The 23,216-nt window shown below is 51.5% G+C and overlaps 1 protein-coding gene and 1 long non-coding RNA gene across 4 annotated transcripts in view; one reads left to right on the top strand and one right to left on the bottom strand.

Annotated features, from left to right (window-relative positions):
• Nucleotides 1–443: 443 nt before the first annotated feature.
• The window catches only part of FA2H (fatty acid 2-hydroxylase), a 45,353-nt gene continuing 22,580 nt past the window's right edge, over nt 444–23,216 (bottom strand). Inside the window, exons 2-7 of the mRNA XM_072818378.1 lie at nt 22,522–22,614; nt 12,465–12,607; nt 11,353–11,459; nt 5,002–5,174; nt 3,330–3,582; nt 444–1,937 (exon numbers count right to left, since the gene is read on the bottom strand). Coding sequence (XP_072674479.1) covers nt 1,858–1,937; nt 3,330–3,582; nt 5,002–5,174; nt 11,353–11,459; nt 12,465–12,607; nt 22,522–22,614 — 849 coding nt within the window. The 3' untranslated portion in view covers nt 444–1,857. The remainder of the gene's footprint in view (nt 1,938–3,329; nt 3,583–5,001; nt 5,175–11,352; nt 11,460–12,464; nt 12,608–22,521; nt 22,615–23,216) is intronic.
• Nucleotides 8,353–15,506, top strand: LOC140628896 (uncharacterized). 3 transcript variants are annotated; one of them, XR_012026827.1, is made up of 4 exons: nt 8,353–8,531; nt 11,294–11,419; nt 12,783–13,031; nt 14,010–15,506. It is a non-coding gene; the product is annotated as an uncharacterized lncRNA (long non-coding RNA). The 3 variants fall into 3 exon arrangements; XR_012026831.1 differs by lacking the exon at nt 12,783–13,031; XR_012026836.1 differs by lacking the exons at nt 12,783–13,031; nt 14,010–15,506 and adding an exon at nt 12,418–12,776.

Below are 23,216 nucleotides of genomic sequence, written 5' to 3' on the forward strand. Positions count from 1 at the left end.
AATTTTATTTTTATTTAAGATTTTATTTATTTATTTGACAGAGACAGAAAGAGCACACAAGCAGAAGGAGCGGCAGGGAGAGGGAGAGGGAGAAGCAGGCTTCCTGCTGAGCAGGGACCCTGACTCAGGGCTCAAGGGTCATGAGTTCAATGTGGGGCTTGATCCTAGGCCCTAGGACTCCGGGATCATGACCTGAGCCAAAGGCAGACACTTAATCGACTGAGACACTCAGGTACCCCTACAGAGAATTTTAAAACAGTAATAAAACCGAGAAGAGGATAGGGGCTGCTTTTTATCATCATGCTGCTCTGCAGGTCTACACAGCTTGATCAGTGATAAAATAAATACTCCTCCCTCCTGGGCCAGCTACTCCCATCCCCCACCTGGCTGCCCCTCCCCAGCCATGAAGTTTGGTGAGGCACCATCAACAAACAGCAGCAAAGTTTTGTTGACTTTTTCAGTGTTTTTATTTTTCAAAATATACAATTTATTTACATCTTTATTTCACAATTGTAGTTTGTATATTTATTCTGAAATCTTTAAATAGCTCCACAGTAAACAATACAAATCACAGGATCCAACACACTGCTTCTTTTTAGCCTTTACACTCATCGAGTTTTCAAAAAAATTCAAGTAGTAACGGTTTGTGGGTAAGAAGGGAACAAAAAGAGGACGCATTTTTTTTTACATAAGCCTGACATGCAGGATTAGATAGGGCAGTCTGAGCAGCTACTTGGTCTGGGGCCAGACTAGGGACATTTATGTAGTTTATAAATAAGACCCTCTTATGAGCAGTGAGGGTTTTGGTTATGAGGAAGAAGGGGCGGGCACTCTTCTGCTGGTGGAGGTGCAGGAAAGCAAAAGGGGAGATAAGGCACCGCGTGAGGCTCCTTCTTGGCGTAAGGAGGCAGTACTGGAAGGGTCCTGAGTGAGGGGGGCAGAGGCCTACCTATGCCAGGTGGAGGTCAAGAATGGCCAGATGTGGGGTGGGGTTCCTACCCTTGGAGAGGCCTCTTTAGCCTCCCTTGGGGGAAAAGCTTTGTGATTCTAATGGCAGGGGAGGGGAGGGCCAGAGAAGCTGGTGTTTCCTAAAGAGAGGAACCTGGGCTCCCATCAGCACCCCCCACCCATCTGCACAGGCATGTGAGGGCCACGTGTGTGGGTGCTGGATGTGTTGCAGCCTGAGGCATCTGGCGGTACAGCTGGCATTTGTGATTGGCGGGTCCAAAAGCACTGTCCCGGGAACTGGAGGTGGCCTATGGGAGGCATCATGTTGTCTCTTCTCGCAAGAGCACTTCATCCACCTCTGTGTTCTCCATTCATCAGAACAGCAAAAGCCACCAGATTTCCCCAGGAGAGGAAGGTGAGGAAGACGAGGGACATGGGCCCTGCAGACCCGCTCGTTGCTGTTAATGCTGGCAGCTCCACTGTGGGGGTGTGTCCTAGGAAGTCCAAGGTGCTAAGGCATAGATAGGTGGGACACAGGCCCGGCCCCAGGGGTCAGTTTCCTTCATTCCCCTTGGGAAATTCCCCATTGGCCAGGTCCTGCGCAGTCCTGTGGGCTAAGGCTCAGGTCAGGGATGCTAGTGGAGAGGCCAGGATGACCCAGGAAAGTGCTAGTCCCTGAGACCTACTTGGCTGCTTAGTGGATGTGACCCACCTGTGGTGGGCCAGGATGGCAGTCTCAGGGTCAGCCCCAGTCTTCCTGGTTTCCCCAGCATTCCTCACCAAGCACAAAGGCCTGGCCAAGCCTGTCCTGCCTGGCCAAGCAAACCTCTTTGCAGGGTCTGGATGGGGGCGGGGGTGGGAAAAGGGGCCACGGCTGGGCTGAGGGCCGGACCAGGGGGCTGGGAGTTGTCACTGCATCTTCAGGTGGGGTTCTTCCGGTATAAGGGTGTGGAAGAAGTGATCCCACAATTTACTGCTGATGCCAAATCCTAGAGAGGGGAACAAATGGGAAGAAGATGAGGCACCAGTAAAGATGGGGGAGCGGTTTCCTCAGGAAGGGAGCCTGGGGAGGGCCAGCGCACAGGCAAGGTTTGAACATCTATCCCCACTGGTCTTCCCAGCATTCAGGGCCGTCCTGGCAAAAGTCAAGAGCCCGATATTTGTGTCTCTAGTCCCCCAAGGATGCCATTGGAATATACCCAAGTTCCCTATCCAGACTGAGTTCCTGGGAGAACCTGGTCCTGCCTAACTCTTCCCTTCTCTCTCACGCTTTGGCCTCTTCCTTCTCTTTGGAGATGCCAAGTTCATTCCTGCTTCAGAGGCTGGAACAGAAGCTCTGCACCTGTTGCTTCTGGGATGCTCTTTCCCTAGACGTTGGATGCTGGCTGTTCTTAGCTGATGCCCCAGGCTGTAAAGGCACCTTCCCGGACCACTGTCCCTAGTGCTGCGCTGTCTGATGCGGGAGCCCCTGGCCCGTGTGGCTGCTGAGCACTGACCATGTGGCTAGAGCTATGGGGGCACTAGATTCTTAATTTCATTAACTTAAATTTCAGTTTGAAAAACGTACAGTTGATTGAGTTGCCGGAAAACTTTTAAGCACATTTAGGACAACTATGTGAATCTACTTTTTTGGGCTTCTTTTATAGTCAATTTTTATAAACTCTAAATATAGATCAAGTATTTCTAATGAAAACTTAGCACTTGAGTTGAGATGTGCTGTAAGCGCAAAGTACACATCAGATGTCAAAGACTTAATAGATGAAAAAGGATGTACAATATCTCCTTAGTGATTTTTTTATATTGGGTACAGGTTGAAATGATAATATTTTGGTTGTATTTGGCTTAATAAAATATATTATTAAAACTAAATTATATCTGTTTAATTTTACTTGTCAATGTGGCTGCGGGAAAATTTAAAATCACATCTGTGGCTTGCATTATATTTGGTTAGACAGGGATGGATCCTGCCCCACATCCTGTTGGTTTTTTTTCTCTGTGGAACTTATCACTGTCCAATATTATCTTTGCCCAGGGCATCTGGGGGCTCAGTGGTTGAGAGTCTGCCTTCGACTTAGGTTGTGATCTCGGAGTCCTGGGATTGAGTTCCTCATTGGGCTCCCTGCATGGAGCCTGTGTCTCCCTCTGCCTGTGTCTCTGCCTCTCTCTCTCTCTGTATCTCCCATGAATAAATAAATAAAATATTTTAAAAAATTATCTTTGCTCATTACTGGTTTCTTTGTCTCCCAGTGATCAGGGTAGGAGGCCCAGACTTTACTTGCCCTGTATTCCCAGTACCCAGAACAGTGCCTGGCCCTGGTGAGGGGCTCCATAGTGGCTGCCAAATAAATAAACAAATTGAGGCAGGGATGTATTGACCTCACCTGACTTCTGAAATGCAAAGTGATGCTTGGCGTGGTGGGCCTTCATGTGGTACAGGTAGGAGCCCTTGTGTGGCGAGCCGAAGTGCAAGTAGTAATGGATCATGTCATAGATGACATAGCCCAGAAGGCCCCCGACAAACAGAACACCCCCCACTGCCTCGGGCAGGAGGAGCCGTAGAATAAGGTAGAATAAGGCAATCCCCAAAGAAGCTGGCACAGGGGGGAAGACAAGGCGGGAATCATCAAAGGGTGCCTGTGGATAGAGAAGTTCAAGGTCAGAAGATAGTCGGGTCCACCTGTCTGGAGTCACAGCATGGCAGCGGATGGGATGGAGCAGTCCCCACACATCCCAGCATGGTGACAGCAACCTGTCGTGGGCGGGCTTGGCACCTTCAGTGGATTTGGGGAGGGCAGGCCACCACCCCTGAAAGCCCTTGAAAGACTGTCCTGCTCTGGATTTCCAAACCAGGATGGGACCTGGAAGCCTGTCCAAGAACATGGTGGTGGATGTGACATGGGTGGGGTGTTCATGGCTCAGAGTCCTGCTTTATGCTCACGAGGCTGCTTTGGCTCTGGAATTTGTAAAGTGCTAGAGAGGAGCCCCAGCACCAAATACCACCAGGGTCCCTGGACTGAGGCCTGATGTTGACTGGGAGGGCAGCACAGCAGCAAGCTGAGGGGAATGCAGGCTCACAGGGTCGATGCTACTGGGAGTGTTTCTGGATACGCTGCTCTCCTCATCCCCACATCCTAATAGGAACCCTTCTTGGTTCCGAGGGGGTGTGGTCACAGTGAGCCAGACCAAAGAGCCAAGTCCAGGGCTCTGGAGCTTCAAAAGCTAAGGGCCTGGTATTAGAGGCAAGATTTTAGAGATGCCTTGGTGAGTATTCTAAGAGATAGGCCCTCTCTGGGCTTAGGGGGGAGAGAAAGCAGGTGATAGCCACAGAGCAATGTGCTGATGCGTCCCACCCCCCAGCGCTCCTAGCAGGAAGCAGGAACGGAGGGAGGGGAGGAGGGAGGGAAGAACAAAGGGATGCCCTGGGAGAGGTTGAGAACTGCATGGTGCAGGAACGGAGAAGCAGCTGGCGGGTGGGGGGTGGGGTGCAGCCTCCTGGGTCAGCCCTGGCTTCTGCTCCCAGCCTCTGGGTGGCATACTGTCTCCGAAGAGCCCCAGGGTGGTGGTGGATGGCTGAGAGCACAGACTCTGGAGTTCATAGAATGGGGCATGACCTCCTGGCTGTGCCAGGTGTGACTTTGGGCAAGTCCCTCAGTTACTTAATCTCTCCAAGCCTCAGTGTGCCGCTCTGTGGAATGTAGAGAACTGTAGCACCATCTTCAGAAGGAAGCTGCACAGGGGCAGTGACTTTTTTACTGTTTTGTTCAATGCTGTTTAGAACAGTGCCTGCACATGGTGAGCACTCGGTGGTGAACACTGGTTGAAGAGATGAATAAATGAACTCGTTGCTGTGAAGATGAAAGATGACTCTGAAATGCACCTGCAGCAGGCCTGGTGTGCGGGCACGCACCCTCACTCTGTCCACGCCCAGTTCAGATTAGGATCCGGTCACCCCTCTGAGCAACATCGAATGCCCCAATTGCCTCCTGTTCCCACCCCGACTCCCACAAAGATCAGCAGCCCCCCTGCATTGGTTACGGAGCCGGCCCTGCTCACCTTGTGGTGTTGGCCATGCAAGACGAAGTGCAGCATGATGAGGTAATAGCTGTTGCTGGGGGGCTTCATGTGGAACAGGAAGCGATGGATGAGGTACTCTAAGAGGCTCCAGAGGAACAGCCCCATTATGAAGAGGCCCGGGAACACAGACTCAGGCATGGCTACTGAGTACTCTGCAGAATGGCAGGAGAGAGGCCAAGTCAGGGCGGCCCCCCATGGGCAGCGATGCCTGGTGGCTCCAGACGTCCCATCTCGCTGTCTGGTCACCTTGGGAGCTGCTGCTCTACATCTAGCAGCTCTGGGGCTGGCCACACTGATGGGGCTCTTGGGTCAAAATGGGCAGGAGGCTGTGAGGATCTGTGCTAGGCTTGGAGGGGTCCTCTCGGGGAACAATGGGGCTGCTGGCAAGAGGTCTGAGATCTCCCTTAGGAGGGCTAAGGGGAGCAGCTGTTGCCAGTGCTGGAACTCTCCCCGGTGCTGGTCTCAAAGTGTCCGCCTCCAAATTCTTACATGAACTGAAACCTCACTGCCAATGTGAGGGTATTGGAACATGGGGCCTTTAGAGGGTGATTGGGTCATGAGGGTGGAGCTGTCCTGAACAGGACCTGCGCTCCCATAAAAGAGACCCCGCTGAGCTTCATGTAAGGATACAATGAGAAGTTTGGGACCTACAGGGGGGCCCCTCACCGGACCAGGATGGCATCCTGATCTTGGACTTCCAGTCTTTGGAACTGTGGGCAATAAATTTCTGTTTTTTATAAGCCACTTGGTCTGTGATGTCCTGTTAAAGCAATCCAAATGGCTGACACGTCTGGTGGGGGGCGGGGACCTTGCATCAGTGGCACAGGAAAGAGGGAAGGATGATCCCAATGAAGCCAGTAGAGCCAGAGGATTATTGAGGAAAATGTCAGCAACCAAGGATGGCAGAGGGGGCGGGCAGGAAGGACAGAAAAATCCAAGTAGAGAAACATTAACAGACAAGACTTGAAGTCATAGCGTAAGAGGGACATGTAAAAACCCTGAAGATGATTCTTCAGAGACCAGAAGACCGGAGACATGGGATTGTCATCGTGTGTGAGGTTACCCACCCCACCCCTCTGAAGACAGCCTGCAGTCTTGGAAGCTCTCATTTCTTTTCCCCATTCATTCTTGGCTTCATGGGACGCCAGCTCTGGTCACTGTTTTCTCCACACCTAAGCTGTATCTTTCTCCACAAGCCATTGCTCTGGCCAGACTTCCTCTCCATTTTGAAAAATAACAGCTTTATTGAAATATAATTCACATATCCTAGAATTCACCCACTTAAAGTATACAATTCAGTGGGTCTTTTTTTTTTTTTTAGTACACTCACTATTGTGCAACCAATCACCAGTCAATTCTAGAACATTTCTATCATCCCAAAAAGAAACACCTGTCTCCGCTAGCAGTCACTCGTCTTTCCCACCCTTGCTGCTTTTCAGCCCCTGGAAACCACAAATCTACTTTCTGTCTATGGATTTTCCCACTCTGGATATTCCATATAAGAGGAATCCTACAACATGTGGTCTTTATGACTGGCTTCTTTTACACGGACTGTTTTCAAGGCACATCTGTGTTGTAGCATGTGTCAGGAGGCTGAATATTTTTCCCTTGTACGGCTGTACCACCTCTGTTTATCCATTCATCAGTTGATGGACATCTGGGCTGTTTCTACTTTGGGGCCATTAAGAATAATGCTGCCATGAGCATTCGTGTACAAGTTTTTGTGGGGGTATGTTTTCAGATGTCCTGGGGACAAGCCTAGGAGTGAAGTTGCTGGTTCATATTGTAACTATATTGCATCTTTTGATTTTTGTGGGATGTTTCAAGGGAGCAAGTCCATAGCTTCAGATTCTCCAAAGCTCTACAACCCACATGGTTAGAATACACAGCTCGTCTCCCTGCCCACTGGGTCACTTAGCTTTTCTCCTCTTCTCTAGATGCCCCTTGTCAGGCACCATCATGGAAATGCTGCTTCTGTCCCCAGCGTCAAAGCCTTGACTCTCTACTTCCACACACCCTCTGCTGGTGGAAGTCAGTCACACCAAGAGGCTACCCCCCCAACCCCTGCCCAGACTTCCACCTCCACCCCGGTCCTGGACAGCCACTTGCTACAGGGCACCTCTATACGGCTAACCACAGGCCCCAAAGTCAACAGCTGCCAAATGAAGCCAATCCTCCTCCTCTTCTTCCTGCCCATCCTGTCATTCCTAGGTTGCTCCTCATGGGTTCTTTCCTCAGCCAGGGTTCCGACATCCACACATGACCTAATGCTTAGCTGATCCTTTTCTGCATCCATCCAGATGGCACCAGGCTCTGTAATTCCTCCTCTTTAACATGTCTTGGCAAAGTAAAAGAAGCCAGATACAAAAGTCGATGTGTTGTATGAATCCACTTGTATGGAATGTCCAGAATTGGCCAATGTATAGAGGCAGAAGTTGTATTTGGTGGTTACCAGGGGCTGGAGGAGAGAAAAATGGGGAGTGACTGCTCAATGGGTTCGGGATTTCCTTTTGGGGTGATGAACATGTTCTGGAACTAGATGGAAGTGGTGATTGCACAACGTTGTAAATGCACTAAATGCCACTGAAAGGCTCACTTTAAAATGGTTAATTTTATATTAGGTGAATCTCATCTCAATTTAAAAAAATCTGGTCCATTTGCTGCTTTTAATCCCCTTACCACTTTATCACCTCTTGCCCAATGAGGCATCTGCCTCCCATCCCAATTCCCTGTTGCCATATACTGTTCAAAGCCTTTTTTTGGGACCTCATTACTGTTAGGTAAAGGCCAAATCCCCAGCAGTGCACTCAGAGTCCCTTGAGACCCGTGCTGCCAGCCACGTCCCTGCCTCGTTTCCCTGTCACCTGTACTGAAGGGCTAAACCAAAGCCCTGTGGCTCCTTAGATGTACTCATCCTCCCTTTTCCCCACTCCTACTGTATCCCTAATTTTGCTCATATTTTCTTTACTGGGATCCTCTCCCTACCCCTTTATCCTTGGAGATTCAGCCCAGGTGTCTGGTGCGAGAAGCCAGATGCCCTCATTCCCACCTGGGCTGGTTTGGAAGCACCGGCCCCACCCCTCATGTCCCACTTGTCACATTGCCCTGTGGCTGCTGTTCTACCATCCGTCCCCGTCCCCAATGCACTGGCCATGGGCCAGTGGGCCGAGTGTGGGTGACCACCCATGGCTGCTGAGGAAGGAAGAAAGCCCAGGACAGCAAAGGGGCAGGGAGGGACCTTCCGGCTCTTTGAAACAGAATCTGGGCCCAGCCCCATTCTGACAAAACAATCAAGGACCAAAGTGAACTTGACCTTTTGTACCAGGTCAAGCTGGGGTGGGGGGGGTGAGCAAAAAGAGAGGCTTGAAGGCTTCTCAGATGGGACCATACTGCTGACTGCAACCCCTCCCGACCCTGGGCCTTCCGGGGCCGCGGAGCAGTGATGTACAGCTAGATCCCTAGGAGTTTGCACCAGAAGGTGGCTTCCTCCTAAGGAGTAGCTCTGCCAGGTACTGTCCCGGGGACTGTACTAAGCTCGGTGGGTGGATGTTCACCAGGATGTCAACCTAAGCTGAGTCCACGTTTGGTACAAGACGCTTGCCTGACCGCAATGTGAGGGGCCATCTGGCCCTGGCGGGGCTGCTCTGGGAGGCAAGAGGGCCTTGCTTCCAGGGAAGCTCTGACACCTCTTCCCTGGGTTCCTCAGAACCCTCTGGTGGAGTACAGAGAGCACGTATTTTGGATTTGTAGCCCTGGGTTCAAATCCTGGCTCTGCACCATCTCAATATTTTCTCAACAGTAAAACTAATCCTACACGTCATGAAAGACTGTTGTTAGGAGGGAGGAGTCACAGAATACGTGACTATATGATAAGGATATATATTATACAGTAAGACTAATATAATATTATCTATTAATACTAATGATATAGTGATCTTCATATATAATAAGTTGCTACCACGATTTTTAAATGGAGCCATTTAAATTTAAGTATGAGGCAAAATACATCTAAGTTCTAACTTGCGCTCCTATTGTGCTCATCTTGTCTTGATTCTCCTTGTAGAGTTCTGGAGGGTCACTGGTCGAGGGAGAGGGTTCCCAGCCCAGCCCCTTGTCTCCCCTGCACAGGGCGCAGGAGCCCTACCTTGCTGCTTAGCTCTCCTGACAGCAGGGAAAGGACTGGACACACAGGAACATTCCCTGGCCACGGATTTTGGTCTTGGCCCTTGCTGGGGGTCCTGCAACAGAGTCCCCATGGAGGCCAGTACCCCTAGGGTGCTGCCTGGCAATGGTTCTGGTGTGGTGCGTGCTCTAATCTGCTCCCAGGAACTGCTCCAGGGGCCATCCTAGGTTTGCAGAACTGGTGTCCCTGTTCAGCCTCCATCAGGTGCTTCTTGGCACCCTGACCTTTCTGCCTTTGTTGTGGTGTATCCTTTGTCCAGCAGCTGCATTGGGACCCTGCGAGCATTCCCTAGCCTCACTCTGCGGCTCTTATGTCCTCTGCCTGGGGCCTGGGGCTCGTCTGATGAGCTAGGGGATGAGGGAGGGATGCGGATGCATCTCTCTTGTGCCATCATCACTGGCACTGTGGTCACAGACTCTACACTGGCCCTCTCTCAGATGGCACATTTCAGCTCTCTGCGGAGGCTGTGTTCGGACCCAGCCCTCAGATCACCCTCCCTGCCACACAGAAGAGTCCCCTCCTATAGGTCAGGTCTCTGCCCGCCCTGTCACCCCAGCATCACCCCTGTCGGCCCATCCGGCCGGAGCTGGTACTGAGTGGCATCTCTGGAGGAATCCTGCAGAGGGACCTTGGCCAAAGCGCCGGCATCCCCTTCCCCCTCCGGCTGCCAGCCTTGGCGGCCCTGCCACTGTTGCTGATTGTTAGGGGAGCGCCGGGTGGACAGTGGGCGATTCAGTGAGCAGGCCTTCTGAGCAACAAGCCCTGTGCTGTGCCTGAGCTATTCAGCGTGGGCAGAAAAGGGTAACCGCGGCTTGCAGGGTGTGTGGGTTAACCCTCAGTGAGCGGGAGCGGGTCCGGGCTCTGGGGGACTTCCTACAGCCTGTTCAGCTCCCACCACATCCGCCTCTGCCCCGGGCCAGCTGGGGAAACTGAGACCCTGGTCGCTGTGGCCCTGGCCCCTCTCCTCTAAGCCATTCACACCCTCAGCTTGCCACTCCCAGCAGAGGCAGGCAGGAATGAAGCCTCGGAGTATAGGGAGAGGGAGCCCGTGTGTGGCAGAGAGAGGGAGGCTCTGAAGACCATGATGTGGGATCAGGAGGGAAAAGCCCACCTCAACTACCCCCAGCAGCCATTTTCCACCTATCCCCCAACCTCGCCTCGGTTGGAGCCACCCACCAGGGGCTAGTACCTCCCAGAGGCAGGCTGAGCCAGGTCAGAAGGCCATCAGGGCAGGTGACTTGTTCCTAGAGGTACCTGGAAATCAGTAAGCTTGGGAGGCAGGCTGGCAAAAGTGGCAACCCCCAAACCTGTCCCAGCCATGGGACCCTGAAGCACTCGATTGACTTCCCTAAGGCACCATCTCCTCATCTCTAAAAGGGCATGATGACAGTGCCTCTCTTGTGGGAATGCTGGGAGGAGTAAGAGAGATGGTCCCCGGAAAGCAGCAGGCCTGGCGTGTGCCAAGCGCTCAGCAGTGGCTAGGGGGTTGGTACTCCAAGTCAGGGGCTCTGCTGTGCAGGCCTGTAGGGACACTGCAGGGCACTCCCCCATCCTTCTCTCCTACGTTCTAATCTGTGCTGTGTTCTTGGAGCACCTGGGGTCCAGCTCTCAGCTGTGCACCTACTGAAATGATTTTTTTTAAAGATTTTATTTATTTATTCATGAGAATGCACAGGGAGGAGAGAGAGGGGCAGAGACAGGCAGAGGGAGAAGCAGGCTTCATGCAGGGAGCCTGATGTGGGACTCGATCCAGGGTCTCCAGGATCACACCCTGGGCTGCAGGCGGCGCTAAACTGCTGAGCCACCAGGGCTGCCCCTACTGAAATGATTTAACTCAGTTTCTTGACAATCCCAAGTCACACATTTTCCAGCATTAGACTCAGCAAGAAGCCTTCTCCTTTATGGCTACATCTGACAACATGATTCCATTTAGTGTCTGCTAACATGTTGCTGGTCTTTTTTTTTTTTTTCTTTATCCACTTGGGGTTGGGGTGAGGGGAGCCTGACATTGTTCTCTGGAAGTCTATTGCTACAGAGAGGCCTCATTTACAAACGTTTATGATGTTGTTTGGGGTTCTATGTTCTTAGAAACTCAGGACCAGAGACAGCACTGGAATCTCCTGCTCGCGAAGAGGAACCAACCTTACCTGTGCTGAAGGACTCGAAGAGTCGAACGTTGCCCTGAGCGAGGGTTTGGTAGTAGGACCAACTGAGGTACAGCATCAGGGGCATCCAGATGACAGGGACACTGTACCTGCAGGAGGGCCATCGGGGTAAAGAGAGAGACATACACAGGCGCTCGACAGTGTCCAGCTTCCCCAGAAATGCACCTCTCAATGATAGGAAGGAATAAATGAGACCAAAGCATGTACGGGAAGCATATGGAGACACAGGGCCAAAGGGACACTGCTTTGGGGCCAGGGAGGAGAAAAGAAGAGAGACACTGTAAGTCTATTTGCTTCCACCTCTGAGATAAGTTATTGGCAGAAAAGAACTGCATCCCTGTGGCTAGACTCTGCGCAGCTGGATAGATGCTGACCTCTTGTGGCAAAGAAGCCAATTGCAGGCAAAATTATTCCTTTGGGCTTTAGAGGCTGGAAAATCCTCAAAAGAGTCTAGAATAGAACAGGGGTGACATTATTTATATTATTTATATTCCTCAAATGAATGAGAACATATAATGTTTGTCCTTCTCCGATTGACTTATTTCACTCAGCATAAATAATAGTGAATGGGAATAAAGGGGAAAGGAGAAAAAATAAGTGGGATATATCAGAAAGGGAGACAGAACATGGAAGACTCCTAACTCTGGGAAACGAACTAGGGGTGGTGGAAGGGGAGGAGGGCGGGGGGTGGGGGTGACTGGGTGGCGGGAACTGAGCAGGGCACTTGACGGGATGAGCACTGGGTGTTATTCTGTATGTTGGCAAATTGAACACCAATAAAAAATAAATTTATTATTAAAAAAATAAAATAATAAAATAAACAAATAAAAGCTGTTGGAGGCAGCTAAAAAAAAAAAAAAGAACAAGGGTGACATTTAAAGTGGTTTCTGGCTACATGTTCAGTTGCCACTCACTCAATGGACAAACCATGCAGAGGAATGGATTGTGTCTATGGCATGTTCCACTATCCCCAAGAGCTTACAGGGTAGCTCTGGGCTCTGGGGGAGGGACCCAGTTGCACCTTCCCCTTCTGTATCTGACTGGCAGCATCAGGAGAGAGGAATAGCCCACCATGGGCCCTGAGCAGGGCTCACCAGACACTCTTGGAGAGGGACTCGATGAGGTCAGAGTGGAAGAGGCGGATGGGCCTGATCACTGGCTGGTGGACCCACTCATCGTACTTCTCTCCCAGGTGGCCTACTTGCCACAGTAGGGGCTTCCGCCAGTCTACCAAATCCTGCAAGAGACAAAGTCAAGTGGACCTGATATTCATACCTGTGCACACTCATTCTTCCAATATCCTGACCCCCATCCTCCACCTCAGCTCTTGTGGTTTGAATGGCACTAGCCACCCTTCCATTTCAATGATCCCAGAACTGACCAAGCCCCTCATCTCAACCTCCTGGTCACAGAAATGTGATCTAGGACAGGCCCATGACCTGAGCTGGAGCAATGAGCCATCAGACACTCTTTCTTTCTTCCTGCTGGAGTTGCTACGTTGGCAGGGCAGAACCCTGGAGTTGCCAGCAAAGCCTACTTGAGGACTTGGTTAACACAGAGGATGGCCATGCCGGGAGTCAGAGACACTGAATCTGGGAGATGACACCTGCACAGCCAGATTCAGCCATGCCTGAAGCCTGAAGTCTTTCTCAGAACTCTAGGTACAGGAGCCAATACATTCTGTACTGGCAATAAAAGAGGCCTTTCCCCCTTTACCATGGGCTTTCTTCTTGATGTTGGCCTGGGTGATTCATTCATTCATCCATTCAAACTATCATTCATTCAAAAATTTTCTTGATATTTCATCTATATATGTGTTTTTAGCAAGCTGTTGAGAGAAAACAAAACAAAACAAAACAAAACAAAACAAAACAAAACAAAACAAAACCAGGAGTGTAAGAGACCATCTTTGCTTTATATAGCTTAGTGCTTAATCAGAGTTGAGTCTAGACCTCAGGCCAGGGTACAAATCCATCACTTAGTGTGTGTCTTTGGAAATTTACTTGACCTTTTTGAGCCTCAGCTTCCCCAGCTATGAGATGGAAGTAATAATAATGGTACCTGCATAAAGTGCTTGGCAAGATTCATCTAAACATGCCAGGTGAGATAGCTTAGTGGTGATGCAGGCAGGCTGAGATTCAGAGGTCGAACAATTGGCACGAATGCTCAGGGTCAAAGAGAAAGACTTTGCAGAAAACCTGGGGTTTGTGCTAGAGCTCACCCAGCATGGAGGACTTAGAAAGGAGGAGAGGGGAAGGGTGTAGAGGGAGATGTAGCGTTGAGAATGACTGTGGTCCATTTGGCACCTTGACACTGATCTGCAGGACAGTGGGAAGAAATCTGCTGACAGTTTTAGATGGCAAAGCGTCCCATCCTAGGCCCATGAGTTAGCACTTTATCCTTCAGGCCAATTGTTTCCAAGGTGGGGACGTATGCATATCCTAGGGGATCCACAGGCTGATCCGCAGACACAGAGAGGAAATATTAGAGACTCTTTCTATTTGGTAATATATTTATCTCATCTTGAAACCACATATGAATGAATGCTTTCTAATACAAGAGTACATTAGCATTTGCAAATAATTTATAATTAAAATGGACATACAATGGAGAATGTGCTCTTAATGTTTTACTCACAGGAATGAAAGATCAAAAAAGCTTGGAAGCTGCAGCTCTAGGCGATGGGAAACCCTTGAAGATTTCTGATGAATGTATTAAAGAAGATTAACCTGTACCAAAGTCAGTAAACTAAAACTGATAAAGAACAATGAACTTGTAGTGAGGGACCATCTTGAAAGCCAGACTCTGCCATTTACCAGCCATGGGCAAGTGCCTTTACCTCTTGGAGCTCCTAGGCTCTCTCATCTATCAAGCCTGGTGCGCCCTGACCTACCATCCACGATAGGGGATAGGGTGAGGTGCGCCCAATGTGCAGTGGATGTCAATAAATCTGTAAACAAGGGAGGTAGGCAGCCACTGCGTGTGAGAAGGGAGGTAGTGTCAGGAGAGTAAAGGAGAAGAAAAGGAGTCAGCAGTGATTTAGAGACCTCTCTTCCCACATCCCCGGCAGGAATGTCATCCTTGTCCAGATCTCCAGGCCAAAGCTGGGGTGGCCTTAGCAGATCTCCCAGCCCTGTCGCTGATGAAACCAGCCCCACTATCACTGCCTTCGAGCAGGGGTGTAGGGAAAGCAGGGAATTCACTGGCTATTCTTTCTGTGCCTGTGACCAGGGGAAAACGCCCAAAGATCTTTGTAGTTCCTTCCATGTGAACTTGGTAATTTCCACATAGTGGCTGCCTTCCTGCTTCTCAGGCTGGGAGATGACTCAGGGCAGCCGAGAGCCATCCCATTCAGTACCAGTTATGCCAGGCAATCATCCAAACTCCACTTGGTGCCTGCTCCCTTCCTAGACCCGGTCCCCATACCTCCCTGACTTTTTTCCCTGGGTCTATAGCAAATAGATTCATTGGGTGCATGCTGTCTCATTCCATTTCTCTGCCTCATGTCTCTACACACGCACACACACAGCACCACCACTACCAGGAAAAGGAACTGGAGGAACCAGCTGGTGGCTTGTATTTACACCTTATCTTGCAGCAGCCTGCAGAGCCCCACCTCAGAGGAAGCTAAGTCAGGGTCATGGTGAGAGCTTGAGGCTTTGTCCCAATTGCAATAACCTTGAGAACTAACATTCACAGAGCATTTGTCATGTGCCAGGCATGGTTTTAACACCTTACATGAATTAAATACTTTGAGAAAAAAAGAAAAGAATTAAATAATTCGATCCTCACCATACCCCTAAATTAGGCAGGTCCTATTATTATTGTCATTTTGCAGATGGGAAATGAAGCTGGGTAACTTGCCCAAGATTGCCAAGTTATGTCTTTTTGGTGAGTTGTCTCCTTTATTATTCAGAAATAGCCATCTTGCTACCTAGTAATATTCCTTGTCCCAAAGCCCACTTTGTCTGATTTTAATAGAGTCACACTGGGCTTTTTTATGCTTGGTGTTTGCATGGTCTATCTTTTCCTACCCCTTTACTTTCCTCTTGTGTATGTTTTTACATTTACAGTGCATCTCTTTAAGACAGTATATTGTTGGATAAAATCTCCCTGCATGGAGCCTGCTTCTCCCTCTGGCTGTGTCTCCGCCTCTCTCTCTGTCTCTCTCATGAATAAATAAATAAAATCTTAAAAAAAAAAAAAAAAAAAAGAAGACAGTATATTGTTGGGTTTCGCTTTTTTTTTTTTTAAATCTAGTCAGACCATATCTGCCTTTTAATTGTTTAGTCCATTTAATGCTGGGGTTGGTCTACCATCTTGCTGTTTGTTTTCTACTTATTTCCACTATCTTCCTTTCTTGTCTTGTCTGCATTAATCAAATATTTAGAAATATTCTATATTAGAAATATTCTCTATTACCTTTTGAGCTATGCCTTTTTGTATTTTTCCCATGGTTGCTGTTCTAAGGATGATAATATGCATCCTTAACTTATCACCATCTATCTTGAATGAAACCCCTGGTTTTTATATGTTCCATTTTTGCATGCTACACACAACATTCTATGCCTTTTTTCATTTGTGCCCTTAATCCAGACTTAGCTACCTCAGACAGTGAACATTTCAAGCTATAACACAGGGATGGCCAGGCAGGCTTCTCTCTCAGCCTAGCAGTGGTTTGTGCAAATTTTTACCTATTGATCCATTTTGCCCTTATTTTATAAAATGAATAGAAAACAGCATAGGATTTATAAGCCTAATTGAGACACAGGAAGAACACCTAGGTGAGCAGCAAGCCAGGATTCTAGCCTGACTCTTATACCCTATTGCAAAGGGAACAGAACAAAAGGACAGAGCAGATGTGGAAAGCTGGTTTTCAGGTAGACAGGGCCGGCCCCCAACCCTCCACTCCCTTAAACATAGGAATCTCTTGTTTGATGTCCTGTGGCCCATCTAGTATTTGGACATGCTCTGTTTCCTCCCTGAGTAGACTATTGGGCACTGGCCACTGTACAAATGGCAGATTTGCTGTCCAGATTTGGTTGCAAGGCTGCCTCTGACCTCTCACTGCCTCTAACCTGGGTCCATATTTAGCCCATAGTCTGTTTCTGTGGGGCAGCACTCCTTGGTACTAGGGAGCACCACTTCGCTCTGGAGGCTGAAGCATCACCCTGGGAAGAATCCCAAGAGGGAGGCCCCTCTGCAAACATCTCCCTCAGTCCTCAATGGCTGACACCTACATTTCCACTACTGCAGCCTCAGCCCACTATTCTATGGGAAGTAGAGTGAGACTTCCATGCTAGTACCGAAATCCAAACTTGCTGACTTCCCCATTTTATAGGGAAGAATATTGAGGCCCAGAGGGGACAAGTGACTTTTTAAAAAAGATTTTACTTATTTATTTGACAGAGAGAGAGAGAGCACAGGAGAGAGCACAAACAGGGGGAGCTACAGAGGGAGAAGGAGAAGCAGGCTCCCCACAGAGCACAAAGCAGGGAGCCTGATATGGGGTTCAACCCCAGGGCCCTGAGATCTGACCTCAGCCAAAGACAGACCGACTGAGCCACCCGGGTTTCCTGAGTGATTATTAAGATGGGACTGGTTGGTCCTGGAGTGGGAGCTCTCCCCACTCCTACCCCCTACCCAGGCTTCCTTCCCCACAGTCTCCTGGGGGCTGGGACATTCACCATATGCTCAACCTTGATTTAGAGAGTATGCACACCAACAAGGTGCCTTTTCTCAATTCTCTTCCAGCCCTGATCACTGACAGAGAAAGTCTCAGCTTTGTACTAATACATCCAATACCTCTCACTTACTGGGTCACTTCCAACATGGCAACTGGCTGGGAATTGGTCTTGAGAAGGGAGGGTGGTAGGAGAGGACAGCTCATAGCTACCTTCTCAGTAGCAAATCCTCCTTTCACAGATGGTGGAGTTTGATGCTCAGAGACAACAAGTGATTCACTCAGGGGTGCCCAGCTAAAGCTGACTGTGTGGATGAAGGTGAAGATATGCCCAGAAATGGCTTGGTGGGGGTGGGGGTCCTTTTATGAACTCAAAAATCCTGCACAACAGGCCAGGCCCCAGGAAACACATGCAAATTGGGGTAAGTTTGGACAAAGTCCTACTCCCCTCCCCCACTCAGCTCTGCCCCTGACCCACGGGAGCAGGGAGCCCTCCTGGGCTATGTCTGGAATGCAGCTGCAGCCAAGCCTGTAGGGGGAAAGGGCAGCCTGTGGCTCAGAAGGAGCATGGCAGGGCTTGCATCCTGGCAGGGTTGGAAGGGGGCCTCCTCTGCTCCCCAAGTCCCTCCCTCCCCTCCCCTGGCAGCACAGGGGCCAGGAGGCACAGAGCTCTCCCCGGGGGGCAGCCCCAGCTCAGGAGTGGCGAGCTGGGAACCTACTTTTCCCCAGACACGGCACCTGTGAGGAGAGGGGGCAGCTGCTCTGTGCCAGCAGTTCCTCCCACCTCCACAGCCATGACGTAAGGCAATTGTTTAAAGAAATGTCCACCAAAACCACAGAGCCCATAGCTCCAGGGATGCCTCCCAATGGGCTTCCAACCAGCAGTGCCCAGTGGGGAGAGGCGTGAGGCAAGAAGCTCGACAGGGAATCCCAGCCCCTTTGTCCTTGTCATAGGCCCCTTGGGCTCAGACTTCATGTCCATTATCCTACATATGCTGTGACTTGGAGCGCTTAAGACTGAGATGACCCCATTTTATAGATGAGGAGACTGAGGTCAGATGCTCAATGGTAATATACGGCAGACAGGACTTGCACTCAAGCCAGCCCAGCTCCAAGATCTCAACCACAACCAGGAGGCCTCCTATCAGCTGGCTCAGTCCCCCCACAGCTGTGAATTCCCTAGCACAGAGCTTTGAGGTCCCACAGGGTTCTTACAGGGGGGCTGCAGGCCCGTCCTGTACAGTCTAATGGGCTGGACAAGCTCAAGTCCACAGAGCAGTTCTGGACCACCCGCCTCCTCCTTGTACCCAGGGGAAGTGGCAGTCTCAGGCCTCCCCCTAGGGGTTCAGAGTTGAGTGTGGCCAGGGAGCAAGGGTGAAGGGCCAGACCCCAGGGAGAGAGAAGGTTTGGCCGTGTCACACAGAAAGTCAGTGGGAGCTCAGTCCTCAGGGCTGAAGAACAGTAGAGGGGACCTGCCCTGACTCCCATCCCAAAGCAAGGTTTCTGGTCTTTTGCCAGCAGCACACCTTCCATACCCTTTCCTACGTTTCCAGATCCCCCTGGTATGGGGTGGAAACAATTTCCTCCATCTCGCAGATAAAGAGACCTGGAGCTGTCTGTGGCCACCCAGGCACATCTCCTGTCTCCTGGGCTGCCTTGGCCACCGCCCCTGTAGGGATATAGAGGGTGGTGCCCACCTAGCACACCTGCCTGTTTTCTTCCCGGGGGCAGGTATTTTCTGAGCACTGCTGAGCATTTTGGAAGAGAGGCCAGGAGCTCTGGGCCAGGGGGTGAGCAGCGAAGAGACTCGGGAGACCTGGGCCCTACAAGGATAGCCCGGGAGGTCCCTGTGGGAGGTCCCTGTGGGTCTCTCTGGGCAGCTGGACCTTTTCAACCATCGCCTACTCTGTGGAGGGTCAAGGTGAGAAAGGAGGCCGAAGGAGACCCAAGGTGACTGGAGACAGAGTGCTGGCCTGTACCCCACAATGTTGAGGATGACCTGTACCCACGATGTTGAGGATGACCCTTCTCCAGATGTGGGCTGGCCAAGAGGGCCCTTGTTCTGATCCAGGGTCACTGAGAACTTATCTGAGGCTCCCAAATGGTTAAACCCATGTAGCCAACATCACCATCTGTGTAGGCCGTGGGTCTCCCCGGAGCAGCCCCGGATGCCAAGGGTTATGTGCATGGGGGATGTGGGCATAGGGACCTGGGGTTGCATATTGCTTTGTAAGACCTTTGGCTGGATGACTCTACCTGTTTCTTAGGGGAAGAGAATGGGCCTCGCCATTGGTAGCCTGCGGAGCTGGAGCAGTTCTGTGGGAGCGGTTCTGGCTTAACCCAAAGCAGGACGGAGAAGACTCTACCTCCGCCTCCTCCCTGCCTCCTGCCAGCCCCTCTCCCAGGACAGGCTGCAGGGTCTTCTTGGCCAACTGTCTGGGTGGAAGGGTTCTAGGATCCACAGCAGGGCGGGAGGCTCAGCAGTCACCACAGGCTGGGCCGCTAAGGCAGCTAGCAGAGTCGCTTTGGGCAGGAGACTTAGGCTCTTCCTCATTAGTTAAATCAGGATCATGCTAATCTTTATCTTGTCCTGCTATTGAAAGGATTAAATCAGATAATAGATAATATACATAAACTGCCCTGCCCAGTTTGGCAGGCATGCCCAAGTCTGGCATGTGGTGAGAGCTCACTAAAAGAAGCGTTAATTCAACGCTAACTGAATTAACCAGGGGGTTCTGGGCAGAGAAATTCTGCAAACTCCTCAGATCCCAACAGTTCTATCCAGTTACTGGGAGGCTGGCCCCCAAAGTTGGGAGGGTGGAGGAGGACTGGGGGCGGGGCTCTGAAAAGGACACAGTCAAGTGGTGAAAAGAGGTAGTGGGACAATTAGGCCATGTGTGCCTAGAAGCCAGGGCAGCTCTGGCCACCTCTACTGGGGCAAGCTCCAGGCTGGCTGGGTTCCAGAACATAGGGAGAGGCAAGTAGGGCACAGTGTAGGGTGAGGAGCTACAATGTGGTTTCTCATCCCACAAGGAAGCTTAGATCCCGCCTGGCCCAGTGACTGAAGGAATGATTTAGAAATTGTTCCAGTAAAATCCCACACAGAGCCTGAAAGTCAGATCGCATTGCACCTCCAAGCAGGGCAGGGCACCCTGGCCTTGCTTCCTGGCCCTTTCTGCTGTCTTTTTAGAACATTCCATCCTTTGCCCCGGTACCCCATCTCAGTTTCCCCTCACGCTTTCCAGCACAGCCGACTCCTCCAGCATCTGGGGCTAGGGAGGCTGGGTTCTGGAAGCTAAGACTCCCTTCATTGGCAGCACCCAGAGGGGCTCCCCTTGAATGCAAAACACTAAGGGTTAACTTTGGCAAGTTCTGTCCCAGAAGCGGTGTGTAAACCCGGCCCAGGCCTGGGGAACCCCGGCTGAGGCAAAGCTACAGCCCTCTTGGCCACAGCTCCTCAAGGTCCAGACCGACAGACCCACCCAAGCCCGTGGCCTGGGGCAGAAATAGATGTAAATCAGACCAGGGGCTTGGGGGGTCTCCCAGCCTCTCGGCTCCCCAAAAGGGGCTGGGATTGACCACGTGGTAGATGAATTAAAAAATAAAAAAAAGCTAGCAAAGCACTGTTCCCTCTCCTGGGAAGCTCAGGTCCTCTCCGTGCTGACCCCCAAGTCCCCAGTGGGGCCGGGGGGGGTACCCCTTGCCAGAGCAGGTCTCCAGGCTGTCTCTCAGCCCAGAGACCCAGGAGGAGGGGGGAGGAGGAAGGAGAAACTGTGTGTGAAAGAGAACCACAGAGGAGCAGGGAAGGTGAGTCAGGCTGTGCTGGCGAGGAGCCAGGAGTTGTCTCTGGGAGGGGAGGCAGGGGGCGGGGTGCAGGGGGAGACCCCTCTGCCCCTCTCGCATGGGGTATTGGCAGGACAGGACTGGATTCCTCCTCTCCCTCCTCACACAGTGACGTGGCTGGGATCATCCTAGAACCTGAAGTCTGGGGAGCCTCAGAGGACCCTTCCCCAAGGCAGGGCTGGCCATGCAGGAGCTGCTTGTCCCCAGCCAGCCTCTATGACAGCCCTCTCCCTTCCAGGATGAATCCTTCTTGCCTCTGCACCACAGGACTGCCCATATGCATCCAGCCCTGGTCAGCAATCTCCTTAGAGTGTTTTCTTTCCAACACTCAATCCCCAGGCCAGGCCCACAGATGCTGGTCCCAAGGATCCCTCCTTTAGTACCATCCGCTGGCTACTAAGCCCCCAAGCTTGATACCCTGCAGCTCACCCTCTGGTCCTGCCATCCTCCCTAACCCGTCCTCATCTCCTTGCACATCCTCCTTTTCTAGGTTGAGGCCCTGACTCCACAGCCTCCAGGGTCCTTGTCGCATTTAAGCTGGTAGTTTCCGCCCACATCCTATCCACCTGCAGAAGAAGCTCAAGGTCCTGCAACTTCCAGAGAAGTCAGCCACTTGTACCGAGACCCCTCCAACCTCAGATCTTGGCAGTTGTGCCAAGCCTAGGGGCTGAGGTCAGGACACTGAGTTCCGGTGAGCCCTCTGGACACGCTGTGTGACAAGCCTTCCCTCCCGCTGGCCCATCTCCCTTTTGGTTTCCATGCTTCTCTGAGGGGGATGGGCCCCAGAACAACTTGTCCCGACCTCTCTAGTAGGGCACCCAAAGGCGTCTTTGCTGTGGGCTGATGGGCTCCCCCAGAGGCAAGGCAATTCTCACGTGACAGACACTGTCTCTGAGTTCCTGGGGTCCCGGCCAAAGGGCTCCAGAAAACAGCTTTGTGGAGTCCTCCCCACATCCGGCCACCCGTGCTCTCTGGGTGTGCTTCTCGCATCTCCCCATGTTGTAATAACTTGGTGGGGGAGGTCTGTCCTCCCTGCCCCCCTCCCTGGGGGCCAGGGCCTGTCCTGTTTGTCTCTTGTCCCCGGTGTCCAACACAGGTAGGATACATGGGTGGAGGTGTGTGGTAGTGTCTATTTCAGTATTGGGACAGTCCCCCCACCCAGGCTGGAGGGAGATGACACTCAGGTCTGGTCCCCCCTGGTCTCCCAGGCACCTGCAGACCAATGTTGTGAATGGCTCCAGCCTGTCTCCCCTGCCTCAGCAGGCTCCCAAGCTCGTATGGGCTCACGACTCTTGAGAGTGATTGTTGGTACCTGGGGAGGGGGGCAGCTCTGCCCTGTGTCTGGACCCTCTGAACTGGTCATCATGCTCTTCTCAGCTCTAGGTCCTTGGAGGAGACCACTCTCTGGGGTGTTCGGGGCCGGGGTCTGCGTACACCTCTTTGTGCACAGTTTCCCCACATCTATCACCACCCCAGATCATGCTTGTGAGCTGTGAGCACCTGCTTCCCCATCCTCATCCCTCTTGGGAAAATGTTATGAATAACCAGAGCCTTTGGCTCCCCACCCTGCCGCCTTGGCCCCAGGAGCCCCGGATCATCACCCCACCCCGCCCTGTGCCAGCTACCTGGTCCCAGTCCACCATTTTGAGCTTTGGCTCCATGAAAGGGTCTGACTTCCGAGTGTTCACAGAGGTCACAGTGCCATTCTCCACGGAGCCCTGGGGAGAGAAAATACAGGTAATTACCCACAGTGCTGTGTGGGGTGGGGGTGAAGGGGTGGGGAGCAGGGATCCGCCCCACAGTGAGGCAGCCCGGAGTGCTGAGAGCTCCGTGCTGGGGCAGGGGGTAGGCTGTGTGGCTGGTGGGAATCAAGGGCACTGAGTGCATCTGAAAATAGGTGGACACCAATTGGGTTATTCTCTGGACTCTTCTTCTTCTTTAAAAAAATAATTTCTGGGACACCTGGGTGGCTCAGTGGTTGAGCGCCTGCCTTTGGCTCGGAGTGTGATCCTGGTGCCAGGGATCAAGTGTTGCATCAGGCTCCCCTCGGGGAACCTGCTTCTCCCTCTGCCTGTGTCTCTGCCTCTCTCTGTGCCTCTCATGGATAAATAAATATAATCTTCAAAAAAAGAGAATGATTTCTGCAAAAACAAGAGGCAGAATGATATGGGAGAGACAAGAAGCTGGCAGAGAGGCTGTAGGGAAGTGAGAGTCATCAGTGGGTACACTGTGGACCAGGGGGCCCCCGGCCAGCCTCTCTCTGTCTCTCTAGGTCCCTGGCAGGTGACAGGCAGAGGGAGTCACAGGGTGGCACCCTGGC

The sequence above is a fragment of the Canis lupus genome, chromosome 3, assembly GCF_048164855.1.
Source record: "Canis lupus baileyi chromosome 3, mCanLup2.hap1, whole genome shotgun sequence".
In the NCBI taxonomy this organism is placed as follows: Eukaryota; Metazoa; Chordata; class Mammalia; order Carnivora; family Canidae; genus Canis; species Canis lupus.